Genomic DNA, 21725 nt, shown 5'->3' with positions numbered 1-21725 from the left:
CCACCGAATAGGACATGGTCAGTCAAGATGGAGTAGGGAGACATTTGGAGCCCTTTTTTTAAGGCCAGCAGTCGATGTTTGTTAGTGTTCGGATTCGTGCGCGAACGAGCAGAGCACACCACACTATGCGGCACACATGCCAGGCTTCTGGCTGTCCAGTGAACATACTCAGACGTCTACAGGTCACAAACTATATGAGCAGAACATCGTAGCTTGAGTGCCATGACGCGGGTGATACGATGCACCGAGTTATGTTGTTCGTTCATTTCGTTCGATCGTACGGCCCAGGTTTCTATAGGAGCGCCATGCAAGACTGCAGACTGTCTAATCATAGCCAGCTTGCGTCGTTTCGCGTAATCGCAAATCCATGACCGTTCTCATCCTGACTTGCGCCGCAGCATACACAGATGCTACATCACTAGAGCCACCTCTGTTCTACCAGTTCATCTTCATCTTGGACTCGATCTCGGAGTGGAAATCGGGGATTTGACGAAGCTCGGATCCTACAACAGATCATGTTAGCCAATCTGGTAGGTCGCAGGTGATAATGCCGCAGGTGGCGCGCCATGTTCTCGATCCAGACTTACCAGTGTACACATCCTCCCAGCCAATCTCACAGTCCCTTCCCTCCAGAATGTCCTTGTGCACTCCGCTCGAACCGCCGAGGGCAGCCGGCCGCCACTCGCCAGCAGACGCAATCTTGAGCTCCATACCCCTCCTCACCGGCTCCGCGATGCCGAACTGCCGCCTCAGCATCTCCATCTTCATGCGGTCTTGTGTCTCGCGCCACTGCACAAGGCGTGCCTCGAGAGGATGTGCGGACTGGAGCTCGACGGACTTTGTTGATGAAGGTGCTGTGGATGTTTGTGCGAGGCGAGAACGAAGGTTGTCATGGACACCAGGGGCAGAGGGTGCGGACGTCTCGAGCTGAGTAGAGCTGGCATGCGCCTTGGCTGGGACGAAGCGGAGAGACTGTGCCAGATGTGTTAGCCTCTATGACCGTGAAGTAGCTATATGGATGTGCCACCGTACCATGTTGAGACAGAAGAAGTTCACGCGTCTATGGGAAAAGCTTCAGTACTCTGCAAGAAGCTTGGCTGCAGTAGAGGATTACTGGACAAGCAGGAGAGCTCGAGAATAGGGCGTGTTGTTGGTGGTCGGAGTGGGATGTTCAAGGTCGAGAGCTCCAGGCTGTAAGTGACGCGCCGCTAGCGGCTCACTTTCTTGGCAACACCTACTTCACCATCGTTCAGAATTCACGACTTTGACAACATGAACTTTTGTAGATATCGATTCATCGATTTGGATTCGTCTCCGGTACTAGCTCAAATTCCAACGATGCTGCTGAAAGGCATGTCCCAGACAATGCACGCTACCATCATAGCTCCTACGCTTATTGACGCCGCCATGAGGAGGTTGACGGCATTGTTGTCCAGCAAATCGCTGCCCACTTCAACTCTTCTGCTTTCGTGCTGCCCATCAACTACGGCGGTACTATCGGCTCCCGCCTTCTGCATTGTCTTTGTTGCCTGCATAGAGTCCTCGAGATCGGCACCACTAGTCGTCGCAATGCCATCATTGCCCTGTTCGTTGCTGATAACTTTGCTTCGTAGCTCGGCGCCCTTCTTGAGATGCAGCGGGTTCTTACTGTGGACCAAGACCTTTCTGCCACCCTCACCTTCGATCACTCTGCCGGAGTGTACATCAACTACACTAGCTTGGAAGAGAGCGCCAAGGAGTGAGTCGAGCAAGGTTCCCAGTATACCAACGAATGTAATCGCGAAAGTGAATCTCATGCGTGCTTGAGAGGCCCACTCTTTGCAGAATGGTAAGACGAACATGGCTACTAGCGATATAAGGAGTGAACCATACATGCCGGCAGCTAGCCCAGTAGTTGTCACACCCCCATTTGTTCCTGGAGGGACGGTGCGCCACGGTGCGGTGATGAGAAATGGCTCGACTACGGAGAGTATGCCAAGTTCGGAGGAGAAAGTATCGGCGGCGACGGCAGCGTAGTTTCTGCACAGTGTCAGCGCTAACACAACAACTGGTGGAGAGGCTGTACGTACGCAACGATGCCAACGACCAGAACATCACTCTTCTTGTGGAAGCACAGGTCCCCGCTTTCATACCTGCCCTCCTTCTTTAACTGCCAAAGGTGCAGCAGGATCAGCACCGAAGCCACGCCTGAGTTCGCAATGACCTGGATGTGGTTGCGAGATCCTTCTCCGCCAGATGCACCGTTGGCAGACTGTGTGAGCTTCGCTTTGACATCATGTTTGACCTTTGTGCGTTCAGCCTTGCCGGTGGTTATGTTCTGCGGGGCTCGTACCTTTGTCACTGCGCTTCCAGCAAGGAAGAATGTCGCCAGCAAGAAAAGAAAAGCACCCCAGGGATGTATCGCGTGAATTACTGCCGTTGTGAAAGCTGCTGCAATGCCAACAGGCGTAAGGGATTTGTGCGACCAGGCGCGATAAACAAGCGCAGCTATCAAAGGAGCCGCGATCACAAGCTTCATCGTAATTGCGGGGATTTGGTGTGCGGAGCTCTTGGTGGTGGTGCTGGAACTCGTGGGGTTGAAGTGGTGTCATAGGCGTCAGTTGAACGACCGAACGTCCAACTGTCAGGCAACCTCGCCTCCTTGGCATAAATCTCGTTCAAGAATCTACAGGATCTCTCAATCCTCTGCGTATATATTTTTTCGGTTTTTCTCTACAAGACATTCATAACCGTAGCGTTGGGGGTAAACCTCCCATCATTATCCGTGTCTTTACCGAGCAGCTGACTTCTGGTGTGTTAATGGTCCAGGTCAGGTCTCGAGCGGCCGTTGCAAGGCCTCCTCAAAAGATGCCGCAAAAGTACGAAACCATATACAGATGTTTCCAGGAATCTTTGAAGCGAAGTTTTCACACGGTGATTGGGAGTTAGCACTTGCAGGACGCCTTGGCTACGGACACGCCATACGCACACAGCACGTACGAATACAACGGCAACAATAGTGACAGATGCCATGATTCGTGTCACCGGTCGCCTGCAAACTAAGAGATGCTTGTCAGAGCTTGATTGCACTTGGAGAGGCATTAGCCCCCAGAAAGACTCTTGAGCATTCCGTGTACCGGGGTCGTAACGGCAACACCAACGTCCTTGCGTGCAGCTCTGCGTAATCACTGTCTGTTGCAGAAGGCCCTTTGATGCGATTGGTTCATCGCAGAGCTGGCTCAACTAGGTATAGACTCTACCAGTGTGATTGGTCCGCTCTGGAAGCTCGAATAGGTATAGTGTACATCAGCTGAGCACAGCCATATCTTATGGTGGAGCACAAATGGTTGTGTGGGCTTAGTTGAAGGTTGCAGGGAACAAAATGCGACAGCATTGGTCGAAGTGCACTTTGAAGCCAAATTCAAGGGCTCCAGTCGCTCCAAACACGTTATCTCGTGTCTCCACAACATACTTTCCTATTATGGCGAGCATCGCGCACTCTGAGAGTTGATATAAGGCTGGTCAGACTTCTGTCCACCTCGCGACTTTAGCCAGCCCTTGTTTTCTTCTGCCAGGTCTGATCTCTCAGATTTGCTCTCGTTTACCTCCGTCAATCTCTTGTCAACCATTCCCATGGCCATCTGGCTGTTCAGACAGGCGCGAGGTGCATTTCAAGAGCACCAAGCAAGAAAGACAATTAAAACTACAGATGATTCTCATCTTGTACCTGAGACGACTTCAACACACACGCAACACAAAGGACGTGACAGCGAGCATGATATCGAGCTTGGCTCCCCTAGAGCGAGTCACAGTTTAATCGGACATTCCACGACAACCGCACAAGAACAAGAGCAGGCCCACCAACGGAATATACAGCAGTGGAAGCTGTTAATTGGATTGGTGCTCCCAAATTTCCTTGCGGCTGTGGATGTCACTATCGTTGCGCCGGCGATTCCACTCATCTCATCTGACTTTGGTTCGTTACACATCTGGAGTCACACTTGATCTCTAACTGATCATATCATCTAGATCGACTATCAGGTAGCTTCAACTGGATAGTCGCCGCCTACACTTTGACATTCACCACCTTTGTGCCAGTATCGGGCCAGTTTGCAGAAGCCTTTGGCCGCCATTCGACACTACACTTCCAGATGTTCTGGATCATGATTGGCAGCGCACTATGTGCCGGCGCTCAGACCTGGGGCATGCTACTCGTAGGCAGAGCGCTACAAGGTCTAGGGGCAGCAGGCATTATGAACCTCAGTCGAATCATATTGTCCGATAACGGAGCTACGCTGGCCCAGATCTCGACGAACAACTCGACGCTTTCGTTGATCAGTGGCATCAGGTATGTCTTACCTACAGGTCGAGAACACAACATACTGTGAACACTGACATATCGTAGTTATGGCGTTGGTCCAGTCATTGGTGGCTATCTTGCAGACGCAAGCTGGCGATACTGCTTCGTACTTCCCGTCGGCCTTGCAGCGCTCTCACACGTCCTCATTGTGTTCCTAATGCGCAAGGAACTAGTCAAGGGCCACGCAGCGCGAGTAGCGGACACCCCAAACAGCTCTCGACGCTCGAACTACCTCACTGGCCTTTTGAGCATCGACTGGCCAGGCGCAGCCCTTTTTATACTCGGTGTTGGTCTGATCATCCTTGCGTTACAATGGGGCGGTACTCAGTACGCGTGGGACTCAGCAGCGACCATTGCACCTTTTATAATTGGTGGGCTTTTAGTAATCGCCTTCTTTGTGCACGAGTATCTCCTTGGTCCTGGACGGTTCACTGCTCGCCTACTGCCACGTCAGATCCCAATGATTCCGTCAACTCTCTTCCGGAAAAAGGATACGTTCCTCCTCATGATCATCAACTTCTCAGCGGGTATATCGCTAGTCAGCGCCTTCTACTTCATCTCATATTACTGGCAGCTCGCTGAAGGCTACTCGTCTTCTAAAGCGGGCGTTCAGCTCTTGTACTACACTCCTGGGCTGGGTGTTGGTGTGTATGTTGCAATGTATTTGTGCAACGTCCGACCCGCGCAGACATTCTTTCCCCTATTTTTCGGTTCGATTGTGGAAGGTGTTGGCCTTGCAGTGCTGACCTACGCTGTTTCTATTCGCCACGGTAAGCTGGTCAGCGTTTTCTTAGCCATCTCTGGAGCAGGCACTGGACTCCGCTTTATGCCCGTCGTGCTGCACGCTGCAGGCATCTGGTCGACACGTGTTCCAGCGATGCAATCACTGCTTTCATTCATGTTACCTCTCGGAGAGACCATCGGCATCTCGATGATGGGAGCCGTTTTCTCTAACAAGCTCGACGTTTATCTTTCGGGGATTCCGGAGTACACTGGAGGGACCGGGAAACTTGCAACACTTGACGGCCTACCAGCACCCATCAAGGAGAGTGTACAGAACGCTGCCGCTAGATCGGTTATGTGGGCTCTGATCACTGTTCTGCCGTTTGTCGGCTTGTCAATTGTAGCTTCAGCTTTCCTTGGTAACGTCTGGATCGGTAGTGTTGCGGAGGAAGGGAAGAAGGAAGAAGCGGATCAGAAGGCAACGAAGGGATATGTCATGTATGGCGTATATTTGCTAGCCATGTTAAAGAGTCGCGCCGACGCGGAGAAGGAGACGTTGGACTTCGACAGAGGGCATGAAGCTAGACAGAAGGTACCTGACGTGGAAAGTACCGAGATGGCTACACCCCAAAATGCTCATGTAAGATATGATGGATAGGCAAAAGGTAGCCTGGTCTATCTGTCGCATTGCTCATGTATCTATCTTCTATAAACATTCTATAACCCGTTGAATTTTGTACGGTAGATCCAGCTCTAGCAGCTCAGACTAACCACTGCTTCAACACCTCATCATCCACATGTCTGACAAGTACATGCAGGTGTTCTAAGCTTCTCACGCTTTGAAGATTCGTTGTATTCTTGAACCAAATGATTTTGCTGTCTTTCTCTTCTTCGCCAACCTTTACTCTGAACTCATTGTTTACGAATTCCTCCACCATTCGTATTCCCTCCTCTGATAAAGCTCCGTCCTTGTCGACCGGCAATCGCTGCTTCAGCCAAACACAAACGTGTCGAATCCCTGGCTCATGTCCGTATGGCCAGTCATTTCTAAGGATGGTGAAATCTTCTGGATCGGCAAATGGGACTACGTTTTTCACGTTAAACGCCATTGCTCCTGTATCGTCATTGATAGGTCGCCAAAATAGTCGCTGTGTAAGCAAGTACGAGGTCGCGCTCCCATATTTTGCCTTGACATGCGCAGTCCAAGATAGGTATGCCTTCAGCTGACTAGGCCACCTCTTCAGCTCATCCAACTGTCCAGCCGAGATCAATTGACGCAGATTTTCCCATGAGTGTGGTGTGTATTCGTCATCCTTCAGATTAAGCTGACGCCGATCAATTGCAGTGAGTGCAAAAGGGGGATTGTCTCGAGGGAATGGTAGTGCAGTAGGATCTGGATTTGATTTCCACGACGCTTGGAATACGGATGGGAGGGATGATTCATCGACAGGGTGTTGTGGCGCCATATTTGGTTTGGCCGTGGTGTGAAACGAGTTGAATTGCACAGCGGGGCTGAGACGCGTTGACAACGGGCCACTCCACGGACCCCCTCCAAGCTACGACAAGCACGTTAAGCGTTCTTGACTCTTCGCTCTTTCAGATCTCTTCTATAATCCTGAAGACGGTGAGTTATCCTGCGAGAGCGATTTCATCTGGAAAGAGTCCGAACAACGATGTCGAGCGTTCCTAAGCCGCATCTCAAGCCACGCTCATCCCGCTCTCGCCCTTATCACTCCGTCCAATCTCCAATTTCTCCGTCAACTCTCTCGCCCTAATAACGCCAAGCTCTCCTCAATCTTGGCAAAGGGATCCACTTTCCTTCCTTCTCCTTCCCACTTGGTCAAAATAAAGCACATCGCCGGTGGCGGAGATTTGAACAGGTGAAAAGATGGGTGATCCCGAGCACTTGTAAGGATGCAAGCGGCATGAGTTGATATTGAGAAACGGCGCAATTGCAGCAAATATCGTCCGATGGCGAGGAGATTCCAGACATGAACGTGTGGAGTATATAACCATCTTGACCGCACTGTCAAGCCTTCATCAGACCTCGAACTTTCTTTTATAGGTCTTGGTCTTTCTGCTATAACTCCCTGTCTATAGTGCCACTCGTTTCAACATGCGTTTCTCCGATCTCAGCCTTGCAGTTCTCTCGTGCGCGAGCACGACTCTCGCTGCGAAGAACACCACAAAGCAGCCGTATTCGACGTGGATGGCCACCTCGTTCCTATCAAAAAACTTCGTCATCCGCCAGACTTATGTTCCCGCTGTCACACTTGAGGGCATCCAGAAGGCGGCTGCTGCCAACAGCGACGAGGATCTGCTCGAATACGCCCGTAGCTCTGTGTCGTCTCTTGTCTCTGAAAATGGCACCGTAACTGGGTACAATGACACTTACTACACTCTCGACGATATCCGACTGGGCAACAACGTTCTCCACTGGTGGAACGAGGGCGGCCGCAAAGAGTCCAAGTACGAGATCGCTGCCCACAGGTACAGGGATCAGCTGAACCGCTGGCCCCGCACACCCGAGGGCGGGTTCTGGCACCGCGCTCCCACCTACGCCAACCAGATGTGGCTGGACGGTATTTACATGGCCGACACGTTCTACGCCACCTATACCTCGTACTTCGACAACGACAACATCACTGCGTGGAAGGACATTGAGCTGCAGTTCGACCTCATCGAGGAGCACACCAGGAACCACACAACCAACCTCTTATACCACGGCTACGACGAGCTCAAGAAGGCCGTCTGGGCTGACCCAGAGACCGGCGCTTCTCCCTACGTTTGGGACCGTGCTGTAGGCTGGTACTTCGTCGCGCTCGTCGAGGTTCTCCAGGTGTACCCCAAGGAGCTGCCCGGCTACGCCAAGCTGCAGGAATACTTCACCACCCTTGCCGAGGGCATCAAGAACGTCCAGGATGCCGAGGGTGGCTGGTGGCTGCTCATGGACCCTGAGCTCGAGGGCAAGGCGGGCAACTACATCGAATCGAGCGCCACAGCTCTCTTCACATACGCCTACTTCAAGGGTGTCAGGACCGGTCTGCTCGACTCCCAGTACCTTCCTGTTGCCCACAAGGCTTACGAGCTGATGGTCGACGACTTCATCATCTACGAGAAGAACGGAACTCTGTCGTGGAACGGTACCGTTGAGGTTGGTAGCTTGAAGGGCGATGCGTCGTACGAGTACTACACTACCGTCCCTCTAAGCCTGAACGACGGCAAGGGTGCGGGTCCTTTCATGTACGCTGCCTCTGAGTTCGACCTGGCGACCAAGAACGCCACCAACTAAAGGCATCACCATCGACAGTTATTAGATGCAATAGATACACCGTACATACATCCTGTGTACTGATAATTATACTCCTTGCATGGCTTGATATGCTAGATCCTACAAGTCCGTGGTGTGAGCTAACAATTATGATTATGAACGCTAAACCAAGCCTGTCCCAAAAACAACCGTGGTATATATGCCCTCCTACTTCTCCCCTCATGAGCATCATCCTACAACATAGCTCCGGCAAAAGCGGACACCACGATCATAGCCAGCACACCAAGCCCAGCCTTGCTAGCTTGTGGCACAACGATACCCGCAGCCGCACCTGTGCTACCACTGGCGCCGGGGCTGCTTGTTCCACTGCTGCTGCCTCTTGTGCCACTCGCAGTGGAGCTAGGCCCCCCGGTAGGTGTGCCCGTCGCGGTAGCAGTGTTGTTGCCATTGCAGAAGATCGTCCCGGGGGCAATGCCGTTCTCCATGAAGCAGCTCTGCAGGTCGGAAACAGATTGTTGGACGGATAGGCAGTAGTAGCCGCAGTCGCCATTGAATGACTCGACGGGTGCGGATTTGCAGCAGTCCTTGAGGACTGACGATGCGTTACTGGCGAGGTTCGATGTTGTACTGCCGACTGCGCAGGCGATGTCTTGCGTGGGGAACTACATAGTTGTTAGTAAGGGATATGGTGGAAGGGAAGGAAGCCAAAAGTACCTGGGTGAAGTCTGCAGTCGCGCATGATGCGCCGCTTGGAGTTGCGCTCGCAACAGCGGAGGAGACGACCGAGGATACGGCAGACATGGTGGCGATTATGTCTGGTAAGATTTTCTGTTAGGGGAAGGCTGCAAGTGCTTGCTAAGTATTGCCTGGGTTTGATGTATGAGTTGTGACTGTGAGGGGTTTGCGCTGCAGCAATCGCGTGAATTAATACGATGTCTAATTCATGAGCAGCGACGATCAATATGAATATTCTGGCAAGCCCAATCCTTAGCGTGTCACCCCATCTTTTCAGGTGGAAGCTTCAGCCCGCCTGCGGTTTGACAGGAGGCTGTGAGCATGAGTGGCTCCACACGGTGTTGTCCGGACGATTCGTGCCGAGCTGCAGCTGCTATTTTTGCAATGGATGACGGAGGACTCGGATCAGGCGTGCCGATGTGGCACAACGTCTCAGCCCGTGAAAATAACAGGTGGAGATAAGGATGTTTTTCATCTGGAAGATGATTTATGAAGCTTGAGCTGAATGGTGAAGCGAGATCATCTTCGCTTCGCGCTTGAAGAATGGAAAGCCCGGCACGTCGCGTTGGCTGCCGAGTTTGAACGTTCAAGCATCTCCTCATCCTCATCCACTACGGCTCTATCAAAGCCCAGACCTCGTAAGTCATTCATGTCATTAAGATAACTGATATTGAGATGTACCATAAAATCAGTTCCTGGCAAAACTTGAAAGAAATACAAACAGTGCTGTATAACCAAACACAATCCGTCGAACTCGATGAGCATAATTGAAGACCTTCACCGACAACCTTGCCCGAACACTTGGAAACGAACGATTATCGACTTTCCGAGGTCACACTGAGCAGATTAGCTCACTTATGGAACCTCGGCTTAGATGATGATCCACTGGACGACGACTTTCTGTCGTCAGAGCCTTGGAATTGAAATATGGGCATGTTAGCGTTACCGCGATGAATAATGGAAGAGATTGACAGAATCTCCCGAATGTCTTGGTACATCAGCAAGCGCGACTATCAACGGCGCAAACAAAGCATCGGCTTTCTTTCTCTACACAGCTCCCGAAGAACCCAACACCAGAACAGCTGACGGCAAGATACGAGCTGTTGGTGTGCACACCTGACACAGCACCAGATTATTCGGAAATAATTCGTGAGTGTTCCTTATCAAGGTATGTCGGATCAGCTAAGATATGTGCAAGGCGTGAAGATGTGTCTCTCGCTCGAGATCGATCTCAGTGCTGTGCTGAAAGAGCACTACAAAATCAGGACAAGATTAGCAGATGAAATGTCGTACACTGTGGCGAACTGCACGATTGCTTGTTAAAATCCAAGGTGCGAGAATGGTCTCCTCGTTCGAAGGCGTGAGAAGGATTACGGTACTGTGAACGCTAAATACTGAGCACAAATTCACGTAAGTCCTATCGATGGAGTGTATGCACAGTTTCTACTTGTCGAATGTGGAAGGTTCCATCATCGAAGATCTACGAGTTGTTGAAATGTTAGCAGCACAGCAAGAGTCAGACATACACCGGTACAACTGCTATTGTTCTATTTGTTGACGGCGATGGTCACGGCCTATTGCTGGAAACAAAAGTTTCCCTCTTTTAATTGGACAGTGTGTCTACATGAGCACTCGTATGGTGCGATGCTGAAAACGCCGGCAATGCATGTTGATCCATATGTGACGAAGAGATATGACAATTCAACCCCCGGAAGACCGTCCCGAAGTCATTCTTCAACGTTCTTTTCGTAATAGTCCATACAACCCTCCTCTAGCCTTAGTTCAAGAAAACGTTCTCCTTCTTCCACTGCTCTTGGAACACGCTGATGATACCTGCAGCATCCTTGCATCGTGGGGGTGCACGCGCCGGTACGTCGACAATTGCGCGCCTCAACACAGCTCTAGCCTGAACACCGTAGAAACCCATAAATTTCTTGTAAAAGTCGCGCAACAAGCCATTCAGGATGGCGAAGTGTCCAGGGTACAGATCCTCGGGACGTGTGTTACATACCAGCACCACAACACGCCAGTACTCAGACATTGGCAAAGCGGGCACTGTTTTGAAGGCTCGTAACGACATGGCCGCGTATCCTGCCGACAAACCACGAATGCGCTGCATGTAGATCTCGCCGGTTGGGGGCTGTTTATCGATCGGCATCCAGCCCAGGCGCCTTTGTCCCTCGACGCTGTTCATGGAGCCCCGTACACCGAACAGGATAGGGCAGATGTGGTGCATCTTTGCCAAGACGACGTCGATAAGGGAGATGCCCTTCCACATGTACCGCTGGTCCGCAAATAGACTGGCAGCGATCAGACCAATTTCTTGGATGATACGTCCGTCTTCGTTCGCTGCTTCCTTCTCGAATTGCTTCAAGAGGAACTTTTCGAACATTATCCACATGTATAGCAAGAAGGCTGGGTACTGCGCTTCAGCCTCGTTGGCAAGGGGTGGTATCGAGTGGGAGACAAGGAAGGGTCGAATATCGACTGTTGGGCCTGGGGTGCTGAGTGCGATATCGAATGAGTCTGCTCGTAGACTTTTGATCGCCAGCTGACTGGTTGCGCGGGCGACGTTGATCTGACCGAGCTTGAGGCGCATATTTCGACGAGCATTGCCGATAGGCTCCTTGAGTGGCTGGCCGACCTTCTTGTTCTGATTCCAAAATGTCACTCTGAATTCCTTCATCCGCTTGTGCAGCTCCAGGTATTTTGTGTGTATGTTATTGATGTCATCGCCTGGTGCTTGTGTGCCGACCGGAGCTTTTGTAGTGGTGGTAGGTTGTGCTGCAATGGCGGGGGCAAGCGGTGCTGGTTGCGGCTGTTGTTGCTGAGCGGTCTGCTGCACTCGAGCCTTTGCTGCAGCCTCTGCAGCCTCCTTGGCTTTCCTGTCTGCATCCTCCTTTTCCTTCTTCTGTCTCTCGGCAGAAACTTCCTGCTCCCTTTGCGCTTTTTGACGTGCTTCCGCCTCTTGAAGCTGCTTTTGGTGTTCAGTAGCTTGTCTCGCTATCTCCTCTTCCCTTTGTTGGGCTTCGAGTTGCCGCCTGTGCGCCTCTGCTTGCTGACGTGCTTTTTCTCTCTGCAGCTGCTCAATTGCTTTTTGCTGTTCCTCCTGGCTTCGCAGCCGTGCCTTTTCCTCCTCCAAAGACAGTCTTTGCAGCTCCAGCTCGGCGCCCCTCAGCACCTTTGCATGCTCTTCTGCAGCTCGCGCAAGCTGCTCCTCGTGTAGCCTTGCACGTTCTGCAGCAGCTTGGTCGAGTTGCTCATTGAAATTCTGGTCGGAGATACTGAGCTTCAGATTGAACTCAAGCTGCATCTGCCGCGAGGGGCTTTCGTAGTGATCCCGCGCGACTGATGCTCGAGGGTTGCGGGCGCCATTTCTCGTCGGTGATTGGCGTACTGGAGAACTCTCAATGATGCTGGAGCCAAAAGATGCCCGGGTGTGCATGCTTGACGAGGACGTGCCCGATCTGGCGGGCATTGCAGGTGTGGGGGTCGAAAACTCGAGGGATGGACGGGGTCACGTAGAAAGGCGTGGTTGGTCCTGTGAAAGACGCGCCAAAGACGCCGAAGCAAAGCTCCGAGAAACATCCACGTGACACGGCGTACCCCTGCAAGTCAGTCTATTCAAGTAACTACCCGGCGCTGGGACCCCGGCACCCGCGTCTGCGTTTGAAACTTTGAATGTTCGTTGTTTCTTTATCATCTGATCACTGTTTCTTTGTCCACTGATCGCTGTTGTACAGAACTGCTTTGTAAAACCATCAAACACTTGCGCATGACCGTTGATAGTAGTGTCACTGCCGAATGAACGGACATTTACTTCGCACAGGTTGTCGTGCAGCACCGTGCAAAGCACATGCTTCCCAAGGATCGAGGCTCAGGACAGCTGGCGAGACGGCCGGCCTCCAAAGTATAAGCTAGAGAGAGTCGATACGGGGCCATGCTCAGTATTGGGCACACTGACGTGTGTGGTTTCTGCCACAGGCTGCGACGCAACGAGTCATCCATGGTGCGTTGGTGAGCTCCTAAAGGCGTTCCATTGTGGGTATCGAGCCTTCAAGACTGCATGCACTGCACGGCTTGGTGAGGACACGATGATCTGACAAGGTTGCCTGGCCGTCATTTCGCGGCTAGGACAACGTCAAGGCTGCTACCGTGCTGGCCCGAGCAGAGCAAACACGAGCGTTGTTGCGCCATGGAGTTCTCCAGACGCGTGAGCGTGCTACCGTGGCTTGGTTATGTTGGTGCGGGCTCCTCTCCGCTGCTTTTGAAACATGTATACCAAAACGTGGTGCTTCACATCACCCATTTGCGACGGCAGGGTGTGGCTGCATTTACAGAGTCGCAACCAGCTACGCGGTCCCTCGCGGCACCTCCTCCTGCTCCCCTTTCATTACCAATTCCAAGTATTGCTCCTCGGCGCTGCTGGACTCTGCGCTGGTGACGTGACGTACGTCCGTGTTAGCACTCGTTTGCGGACTGGACGAGCCGATCGCTTCTCTTTGGGACTGGGCCCCAGCTGTCCGCAACAGCCCTCACCCTCCGCAGCATCTCACGGCTGCCATCCTCACCAACCTTCTCTTTCCCTCCTGCGCCCGATCGCTCCCTCCTTCGAGCATTCACTCCTCCTCTTTATTGTCCCTCGTGACATACAGCCCTACTCCCAGGGAAACCGCGCTCCTTGAACTAGTCGAAGCCCGCCGCCCCTGCAACTCGATCCTTATCACCCAGACCAGGCTTTTGGCTGCACACACTCCACCACCGAGCAGTTTCTGCCACTCCCTTGCAAGGCTTACCTGTCCGCCATCCAGCATCGACTACTCGAAGCATTGCATTGCATTGCCTGCGCCCACGGCCTTGTCCCGCACGCACCCAGCACAGCATGTAAGTGTGCTCCCCACTAGCTCCCCAGCATTCGACCCTGCATTCAACCACAGTGCCTCGCGCGATATGCAGCCTGCAGCCTGCAGCCTGCAGCCTCTGCCGCTTGCCTCATCTCCATCTACCTGCCTTGATGCAGCTTCGTTGTTGACCTCTGCCAGATAGCCCCACAACCACTTTTCCGAGACCGATTCGTGTCCTCAGCGGCCTCGACCGGCTCGACCGTCACTTCGCTGAACAGTACATACACCTTTGCAGCAGGCCTTGAGCCACCTACACAACACTATTAGCTATGGATCAGCAACAGCAGCAGCCGCAGCAGCAGCAGCAGCAGCCAGGCCAACAAGGGCCCATGGGTCCTGCTGGCCGCCGTCTGCACATTGCTCATCGCCGCAGCCCCTCTGAGCTGACACCGCTGATGAGTTCGTACACCCTCACCTCTACTGCCGACTTGGCTGACACATCTGCGCAGTGGAACAGCTTGCTATTGCACAGCAGATCGAAGTCCTACAGCAGCAGCAACAGCAAATCGCCGCAACGCATCAGCAGTATGTGAATATGGGCATGATCCAACCGCAGCAGCAGCTCGGCAACTTCCAGATGCAGCCCGGCCAGATGGCCAACCTACCCCCCCAGGTGAACAACTACCAGTTCCCACAGCAGATGCACCAGCAACACCTCGGTGGTCCTATGAACGCCCCAGGCCAACCGTCCCCTCATCGTCGTAACCAATCCGCCCTTCCTAACGTTGGTATGGGCCCACCTCCAGCTCCCTCCTCTGGCGCGTCCGGATTCGGTGAATTTGGGCAACAGGGTGCCCAAGGCCGGGAGAACGTTAACCCTCGCGGCCGAGGTGGCGGTGCCGCTGGCGCTGGACACACTCGCAGACACTCTTTGGCACTTTCTGATGCTAAGAAAGCGGCAGAACTGGCAGAATCGAAGAGAAAGACTTCCGGCTTCCAGTTCCCTCTGCCTTCGGCCAGTGGAAGCTCAAACCGTGACGCCAGTCCTGGCGGTGTCAGCCCGGGCGAGCAACCTTCCGGTCGCGGCGGTCGCGGCGGCCACGGACGCAGCCAGAGCATGGCCGTTGGACGGGGTGGCGGCAGCGCTGGCCGCGGTGGACCAGCTTTCTCCTTCCCGCAGGCACCTGCCGACTCGAGCACACCGAGCAACAATGGCAGCACCAACAATAGCAACCAGAGCGGTCAATCTGATTTCCAACGTCGTGGCAGTGCTGGCCACGGCCGAAGCGCGTCCCGCAACTTTGAGGGCAATTGGAGACAGCCTCAGAACAACACCCCGCAGCAGTCTACCCAGGAGAATCAGGCCCAGAACATGGGCAACTTCAACATGAACCAAACTGCCAATGCCGCTCCTTTCCAACCGGGACACCGTACCCGCGGTTCAGTCAACCAGTCTGTCGGCTCTCTCGGCAACTTCCAGTACCCAGGCCAGCCTCAGCTGGTCCAGCTACCCCAGGGACAGGTCCTCGTCCCACAACAGATGCTTGGCCAAGGACTCAACCCTCTCCAGATCGCCCACCTACAGGCGCTGCAAGCGCAGCAGCTGCAGAGTGGAGGCTTTGGAGGCCTTGGAGTCAGCCAGCATGCTCAGCCTCAGATGGGCATGCAGCAGCAACAGCAGCAGCAGCGCAAGACTTTGTTCACTCCCTACCTTCCTCAGGCCACTTTGCCTGCCCTACTTAGCGACGGCCAGCTTGTTGCTGGTATCCTCCGTGTCAACAAAAAGAACCGAAGCGATGCTTACGTCACTACCACTGATCTGGATGCTGACATCTTCATTTGTGGTAGCAAGGACAGGAATCGTGCTTTGGAGGGAGATCTGGTTGCCATTGAGCTTCTCGACGTTGATGAAGTATGGGGCCAGAAGCGCGAGAAGGAGGAGAAGAAGAAAAGGAAGGACAATGCGGATCCTCGCGGCGGTAGCATTGCTGTAAACGACGCCACCACTCAGCCTGAGACGGCTGGTGAGGGTGGTCTTCGCCGCCGTGGAAGTCTGCGCCAGCGACCCACTCAGAAGAAGAACGATGATGTTGAAGTCGAGGGTCAGAGTTTGCTGCTCATGGAAGAGGAGGAGATCAACGACGAACTGAAGCCTCTGTACGCCGGTCACGTTGTCGCAGTTATCGAGCGTGTTGCTGGACAGATGTTCTCCGGGTAAGCAACATGAATCCGGTTGTCAAGATATTACTTTGCTAACTGTATCTAGTTCTCTCGGACTTTTGCGCCCTAGCAGCCAAGCTACAAAGGAGAAGCAGGAGGCTGAGCGCCAGGCTCGTGAGGGTAGCAACAGCCGTCCTCAACCCGAACGCCAGGACAAGCCAAAGATTGTTTGGTTCAAGCCTACCGATAAGCGTGTGCCCTTGATCGCCATTCCTACTGAGCAGGCGCCCAGAGACTTCGTCGAGAAACATCAAGATTATGCCGATCGTATCTTCGTGGCATGCATCAAGCGATGGCCCATCACCTCTCTGCATCCATTCGGAACACTGGTGGAGCAGCTTGGTGTCATGGGTGACCCCAAGGTCGAGACTGACGCTCTGTTGCGCGATAACAACTTTGGTCCTGACGATTTCTCTGATGCAGTCATCAAAAACATCGGTTTCGAGGACTGGTCTGTTGCCAATGACGGCGAGGAAGTTCTGGAAACACGTCGCGACCTTCGCAGCGAGGAGACCTTTACCATCGATCCCAATGGAAGCAAAGAGCTCGACGATGCCATCCACTTCAAGTATCTTGACGACGGCCGCGTTGAGATTGGTGTGCACGTTGCTGACGTTGCACACTTCATCAAGCCAAACTCGCTTGTTGACCGCGAGGCCAAGAAGCGAGGAACCGGCGTCTACCTCATGGATCGCTCTGTCAACATGCTGCCATCGCGCCTTTCCAATGACATCTGTTGCCTGAGCCCTGGTGAAGACCGCTACACAGTTAGTGTCGTCTTCAAGGTCGACCCCAAGACCGGTCGAGTATCAGACGACGAGACCTGGGTTGGCAAGTCCATCATCAAGAGCTCCGGCAAGCTGTCATACGATGAGGTCGACTCCGTTATTAGCGGACGCGATGGCGAGATCACAGCGGCTCGTGCTAAGGACATCAAGACGCTTCACCAAATTACACAAAGGTTCCGCCAGGCACGTTTCGGTGACCGCACTGCTGATATTCAGCCACTGCGCCTCATGTACCAGCTCGACGACGAGAATGTCCCTGTTGAGCAGAACATCTTTGATTCTTCGCCAGCTCACGAGTGCATTGAGGAGCTTAGCCATCTTGCGAACAGTTTTGTTGCGAAGAAGGTCCTTGCTGGCCTGCCAGAGAAGGCGCTTCTTCGTCGCCAGCCTCCTCCTAACCCCCGCCGCTTGACCACCATCGCCGAGCGTATGGGCGCTATTGGCTACGAAATCGACACTGAGAGCAGCGGCACCCTGCAGAACAGTCTCTTCCAGGTCGAGGACAGCGACATTCGTAAGGGTATGGAGACACTTGTCATCAAGTCTATGCCTCGTGCGAAATACTTTGTGGCTGGCAAGGTACCAGAGGATCAGTACGCGCACTACGCCCTGAACCTTCCAGTCTACACTCACTTTATGAACCCATCTCGTCGCTACGCCGATATCGTCGTTCACCGCCAGTTGGAGGCTGCTCTCTCGAACGGTACTATTGAGTTCACTGAGGATATCGAAGTCCTGACCAAGACCGCCGAGATGTGCAACACCAAGAAAGACTCCGCACACGCTGCTCAGGAGCAGAGCGTACACATCGAGGCATGCCGCAAGATGGACAGACTCAGCCAAGAGATTGGCGGTGATCTGATTGCCGAGGGTATCGTTATCTGCGTGTACGAGTCCGCTTTCGACGTTTTGATTCCGGAGTGGGGCTTCGAGAAGCGTGTCCACTGTGATCAGCTTCCTCTCAAGAAGGCCGAGTTCGACAAGAACCATCGTCTTCTTGAGCTTTACTGGGAGAAGGGTGTTCCTTCTTCTGCTTTTGTTCCCGAGGACGAGAGGCCGAAGCACGGTTCTCTCCGAGCTTCTAACGCTGCGACGGCTGCGCGTCATGCCGAGGCGGCTAAGCAGCGTGCCAAGGAGCAGGAGGAAGCTCAGCGTCGCCAGATGGACACTGGAACAATGTCGACCAACGAGGTTGATGCTCTGTTCGACGATGACGATGACGATTCGAGTGACCTCAACTCTGCCATGGCAGGCGTTTCATTGAACCCAACAGGTGCAGACCGACCAACCCAGAGTATGCCCCCATCACCAACTAGGGGACTTTCTGGCCAGGCACCACAGCGGACCAATTCGGACTCGAAGTTGTCGAAGAGTGCGAGCGAGGCGCCCGAGGCCAAGCTGTCGAACAAGGAGAAGTACCTTAGCTGGTTTGCCCTGCGTGAGCAGAATGGCGACTACATCCAGGATGTGCGGGAAATGACACGCGTGCCGGTGATCCTCAAGACGGACCTGACGAAGAGCCCTCCGTAAGTTGCAACTACAATTCTCAATAGCGCAGGATACTAACATACCTCCTAGTTGCCTGACCATTCGATCCTTGAACCCATATGCTCTTTGAGCAAATTGGTCCAAGCTCAAGCGATCGACGCTCAATGTTTGAGAACGCAAAAGTTACTGTACCATCCCAAGATAGCCTGTGGCTGCTGCCGTAATTATTTGGTGGGAATTTGCATAGCGTGGGTTTAGTCTAAGCCGTGTTGGCCAGGATGCGATGGATGAATCTGTATTGTTCATGTGTATGGGTCAGGGAACGCTAGCGCGATATATACAGTAGGTCTATTCAATCCGTCAGTAGTGTTTTGGTGCGTTATTCGAGCGTGCTATCAGTCAGAATCAATATTGTTACAGTTTTGCGTATGGTGTCGGTAGCATGTCTGTATCTAGTCCACGGTTCGTATTTGTGCGTGCAACTTGACGTTTGACGGATTCACCAAGAAGCTGTTTGACATCAGTCTGTTACCCTCACAGAGATGAAATGACTCAAAGGTACTGCAGGCTCCGGCAACTACACTTTCCTGGAAGTGCCACTTAAGGCCGAGGAAGGGTATCCTGCGCCTCACGTGCATCCCCTTGGAGACAAGAGTCCTTGGTAATACCCACCCGTGAAGCTTGTCCTGGCAGTCGTTTCTTCCGGCCAATGCATCGCGTGAGGTGTGAAGGCCGTTGTGACAGTGCTGATCAATGGTGGTCGGTGAGCAGCGTATCATGGTGTTTTTGTGGACCATGCGTGACGCTCACCACTGCTTCCTCTTCGACTAGACTTGTCATCAGCTTCCTCAACACAACACCACTGCGCAAGCTCTTCTCCAAAAATCTTAGAATGAACGCACAGATTGCGCTCCCCGACCTGTCGAGAGCGTATTTTGAAACGTTTCAAGGGTGCGGTCACGGCCGCATCACCAATCGCGCGGGCCAGCCTGAAAAGTCGAGTGCCTCGCGCAACTGCTGGTGAGCCACACATGAAGCCCTTCGGATATGCTAGGCGCCGCCATTGATGCCTATGCACTACTGTAGGAACCCAGAGCTCGTCATGGGCGGCTTTGTCGCCTCCGCGCAGCCAAGTGTGTGATGTTGGTACTCACACAGTTTCATCGCGCAGTTTTCGCGTCGCAGGCCCCCAGACCTGCTACACCTCACGCGTCCAACACCAGGCCCAACACAGCCATCCCCAAAAATTCAGCGGCTGCTACAGTACGAGCAAGCAGTTCCCTGATGATCAATGGGTCGATGTGCCAAGGCTGAAAGCTCGAATCATCACGGGTCCGGTAAGTCGCGCCAGTGCGTGGACGGGATCGCTCTGTCCGCCCCTCTGCCACGAGCTCTGCATCCGTCCTCCGAATTTACTATGGCGTCTCAGATTTGCCAGGAGCTGTAGTGTCCTCTATAAGGGTCATTCGCTGCCCGTCTCTGTTTCTGCCGAACGTTTCTGTTGGACATCAACTGCAAGGCTTCCATATCTCTGTACCTAATACTTCACGACATTCCTTACGGTCTTCTTCTAACTCGTCCCTGGCTGGACTTTAAGAGATACATTTAATATTCGAATTCAAAGCGAGACTTTGCTGGCCGTCGATCCTTACGAATCTATCTTCTCCTCAACAACAAGCACTACATAATTCACCAATATGCCGAGCGTATCAACCATCCTCATGGGCCTTTTCGTCCTGGCGCCTCTCGCAGCTGCCGCCCCTGCTAAGCTCTATGCTCGTCAAGAGGCGCCGTCACCAGCGGCCGCATCGCCAACCAGTGCTGCAGGTGCACCAGCAGCGATGGCCACTCTGAGCGATGTCGACATCCTTCAATTGTAAGTACAGCGGCTTGATAAATAGCAGCAAGTGCTAACAAACCTAGTGCTCTGACCGCTGAGCATCTTGAGTCGACATTCTACAAGCAGGGTTTCGCGAAGTTCCCTATGAGCGACTTCATGAAGCTGGGCCTCAACGAGGGTCAGGTCAAGTCTCTCATGGGCGTTGGTATGACTGAGGCTATTCACGTTACCACCCTGATGTCTGCCATCACTGGAGCAGGAGCCAAGCCTGTCGAGCCCTGTGAATACAACTTCGACGCCGCTCTTGCCAGCGCCGACTCCATGGTCAAGACCGCTCGTGTCCTCGAGGCTGTTGGTGTCTCCGCCTACCTTGGTGCCGCACCTATGGTCAACTCTTCCGCTGTTCTCGCCGCCGCTGCCTCCATCGTTACCGTCGAGGCTCGTCATCAGGCCTTCATCCGTATCGCTTCCGGCGCTGAGCCCGTCCCTGCTGCCTTCGACACCTCGCTCCAGCCTCGTGCCGTCTTCACCCTGGTTGCTCAGTTCATCAAGTCTTGCCCTCAGGGCTCCAACCTGAACATCCAGGCCTTCCCTGCTATTGCCCTCCAGAACCCTGAGAAGGCTACCGTTGGCCAGAACCTCAAGCTTGCTGACCCTGCTTCGCCCGCTGGTGCTTCCTTCTGCGCCTTCGTTGCTCCGTAAGTACTCCCCTCTTTTGGTGTTTGTTGAACAGGCGGCTAACACAATGCAGTGGCGGCAACCAGTTCTCGCAGATCAAGGACGGTAACTGCATGGTTCCCCAGAACCTGCAGGGTGAGGTCTACATGATGATCACCAAGACCGAGTCCGTCAAGGACGACCAGGTTCTTGCCGGTCCCTCCGTCATCCAGCCTTCGTAGATGGCTTGACCGAGCATAGACCAACCAGTCCATCACCACAACGACCTCAAGTCAAGACCCCATCCCCCATCAGAGGAATCGGTCGAGAAGGTGTAAATAGGCGAGCGCAAACAAACAAAAATGAAAAGGGACAACACAGGCAAGCCGAGCACGTTTACAACGAATAAGAGTGTTGATTCTCCCCCACGATTTGCCTTTCTGTAGATGTTTTTTTCCGTATCAAGATTGTCGACGTGTATGGTACGGTACAGAAGATGAATGGATACTGCATGATGTCCCGCAGATACCCCTAGACACGAGTCCTGAAGCCCCGCTTGATGCGGGGTCGACGGCAGTAATGATTGAAAACCCCATACGCATTCCACAATGTATCCTTTGCCGCATGGTGTGATGTCCGAGCCTACTTATCTCTCATGAAAATACAGTTGTTAAGGATGACGAATCTGGTGCGCTGGCAGTTGGGTGGCGGACTGGAGGTGCCGCAGCAAGAACACATCTCCTCGTTGTTGACTTGCCATGTCAAGTCCTCGAGGAGCACGCCATCGAGGAACATCCCATTCAAAGTGCAGCATAGCGAA

General features: G+C 53.3%; 9 protein-coding genes across 10 annotated transcripts, besides 4 other annotated features; 4 read left to right on the top strand and 5 right to left on the bottom strand.

Moving 5' to 3' along the window:
* Positions 1 to 435: 435 nt before the first annotated feature.
* On the bottom strand, positions 436 to 1035 carry EKO05_0001623 (uncharacterized protein; the record flags this gene model as incomplete). Its single annotated transcript, XM_038937403.2, has 3 exons — positions 436 to 503; positions 588 to 972; positions 1033 to 1035. 3 exons carry the CDS (start codon positions 1033 to 1035, stop codon positions 436 to 438), a joined length of 456 nt encoding a protein of 151 aa, XP_038802379.2.
* A 290-nt stretch (positions 1036 to 1325) lies between these two features.
* Positions 1326 to 2518, bottom strand: EKO05_0001622 (uncharacterized protein; the record flags this gene model as incomplete). 2 transcript variants are annotated; one of them, XM_059635718.1, is made up of 3 exons in its annotated part: positions 1326 to 2019; positions 2070 to 2284; positions 2333 to 2518. In XM_059635718.1, 3 exons carry the CDS (start codon positions 2516 to 2518, stop codon positions 1326 to 1328), a joined length of 1095 nt encoding a protein of 364 aa, XP_059491701.1. The 2 variants fall into 2 exon arrangements, with proteins under 2 accessions (XP_059491701.1, XP_059491700.1); XM_059635717.1 differs by having other exon boundaries at positions 2070 to 2518.
* A 1094-nt stretch (positions 2519 to 3612) lies between these two features.
* Positions 3613 to 5720, top strand: EKO05_0001621 (uncharacterized protein; the record flags this gene model as incomplete). The annotated part of the gene is made up of 3 exons (XM_038937310.1): positions 3613 to 3955; positions 4009 to 4327; positions 4385 to 5720. The coding sequence occupies 3 exons, from the start codon at positions 3613 to 3615 to the stop codon at positions 5718 to 5720; spliced, it is 1998 nt and encodes a 665-aa protein (XP_038802378.1).
* Positions 5721 to 5823: 103 nt separating this feature from the next.
* EKO05_0001620 (uncharacterized protein) lies at positions 5824 to 6528 on the bottom strand (the record flags this gene model as incomplete). The annotated part of the gene is made up of 1 exon (XM_038945018.1): positions 5824 to 6528. One exon carries the CDS (start codon positions 6526 to 6528, stop codon positions 5824 to 5826), a length of 705 nt encoding a protein of 234 aa, XP_038802377.1.
* Positions 6529 to 7178: 650 nt separating this feature from the next.
* EKO05_0001619 (Unsaturated rhamnogalacturonyl hydrolase) lies at positions 7179 to 8354 on the top strand (the record flags this gene model as incomplete). The annotated part of the gene is made up of 1 exon (XM_038945017.1): positions 7179 to 8354. One exon carries the CDS (start codon positions 7179 to 7181, stop codon positions 8352 to 8354), a length of 1176 nt encoding a protein of 391 aa, XP_038802376.1.
* A 212-nt stretch (positions 8355 to 8566) lies between these two features.
* On the bottom strand, positions 8567 to 9134 carry EKO05_0001618 (uncharacterized protein; the record flags this gene model as incomplete). The annotated part of the gene is made up of 2 exons (XM_038937179.1): positions 8567 to 8995; positions 9048 to 9134. The coding sequence occupies 2 exons, from the start codon at positions 9132 to 9134 to the stop codon at positions 8567 to 8569; spliced, it is 516 nt and encodes a 171-aa protein (XP_038802375.1).
* Positions 9135 to 10845: 1711 nt separating this feature from the next.
* EKO05_0001617 (uncharacterized protein) lies at positions 10846 to 12546 on the bottom strand (the record flags this gene model as incomplete). Its single annotated transcript, XM_038945016.1, has 1 exon — positions 10846 to 12546. The coding sequence occupies one exon, from the start codon at positions 12544 to 12546 to the stop codon at positions 10846 to 10848; it is 1701 nt and encodes a 566-aa protein (XP_038802374.1).
* Positions 12547 to 14019: 1473 nt separating this feature from the next.
* Positions 14020 to 14048: a tandem repeat.
* Positions 14049 to 14241: 193 nt separating this feature from the next.
* EKO05_0001616 (Translational repressor) lies at positions 14242 to 18538 on the top strand (the record flags this gene model as incomplete). The annotated part of the gene is made up of 4 exons (XM_038937154.1): positions 14242 to 14371; positions 14422 to 16126; positions 16179 to 18446; positions 18499 to 18538. The coding sequence occupies 4 exons, from the start codon at positions 14242 to 14244 to the stop codon at positions 18536 to 18538; spliced, it is 4143 nt and encodes a 1380-aa protein (XP_038802373.1).
* Positions 14248 to 14284: a tandem repeat.
* Positions 14459 to 14498: a tandem repeat.
* Positions 15574 to 15603: a tandem repeat.
* A 1567-nt stretch (positions 18539 to 20105) lies between the features above and the next one.
* On the top strand, positions 20106 to 21147 carry EKO05_0001615 (uncharacterized protein; the record flags this gene model as incomplete). The annotated part of the gene is made up of 3 exons (XM_038937429.1): positions 20106 to 20284; positions 20332 to 20946; positions 21000 to 21147. 3 exons carry the CDS (start codon positions 20106 to 20108, stop codon positions 21145 to 21147), a joined length of 942 nt encoding a protein of 313 aa, XP_038802372.1.
* Between the last annotated feature and the right edge of the window lie 578 nt (positions 21148 to 21725).

The sequence above is a fragment of the Ascochyta rabiei genome, chromosome 2, assembly GCF_004011695.2.
Source record: "Ascochyta rabiei chromosome 2, complete sequence".
Classification (NCBI taxonomy): domain Eukaryota; kingdom Fungi; phylum Ascomycota; class Dothideomycetes; order Pleosporales; family Didymellaceae; genus Ascochyta; species Ascochyta rabiei.
This window is presented reverse-complemented; position numbering and strand designations above follow the sequence as displayed.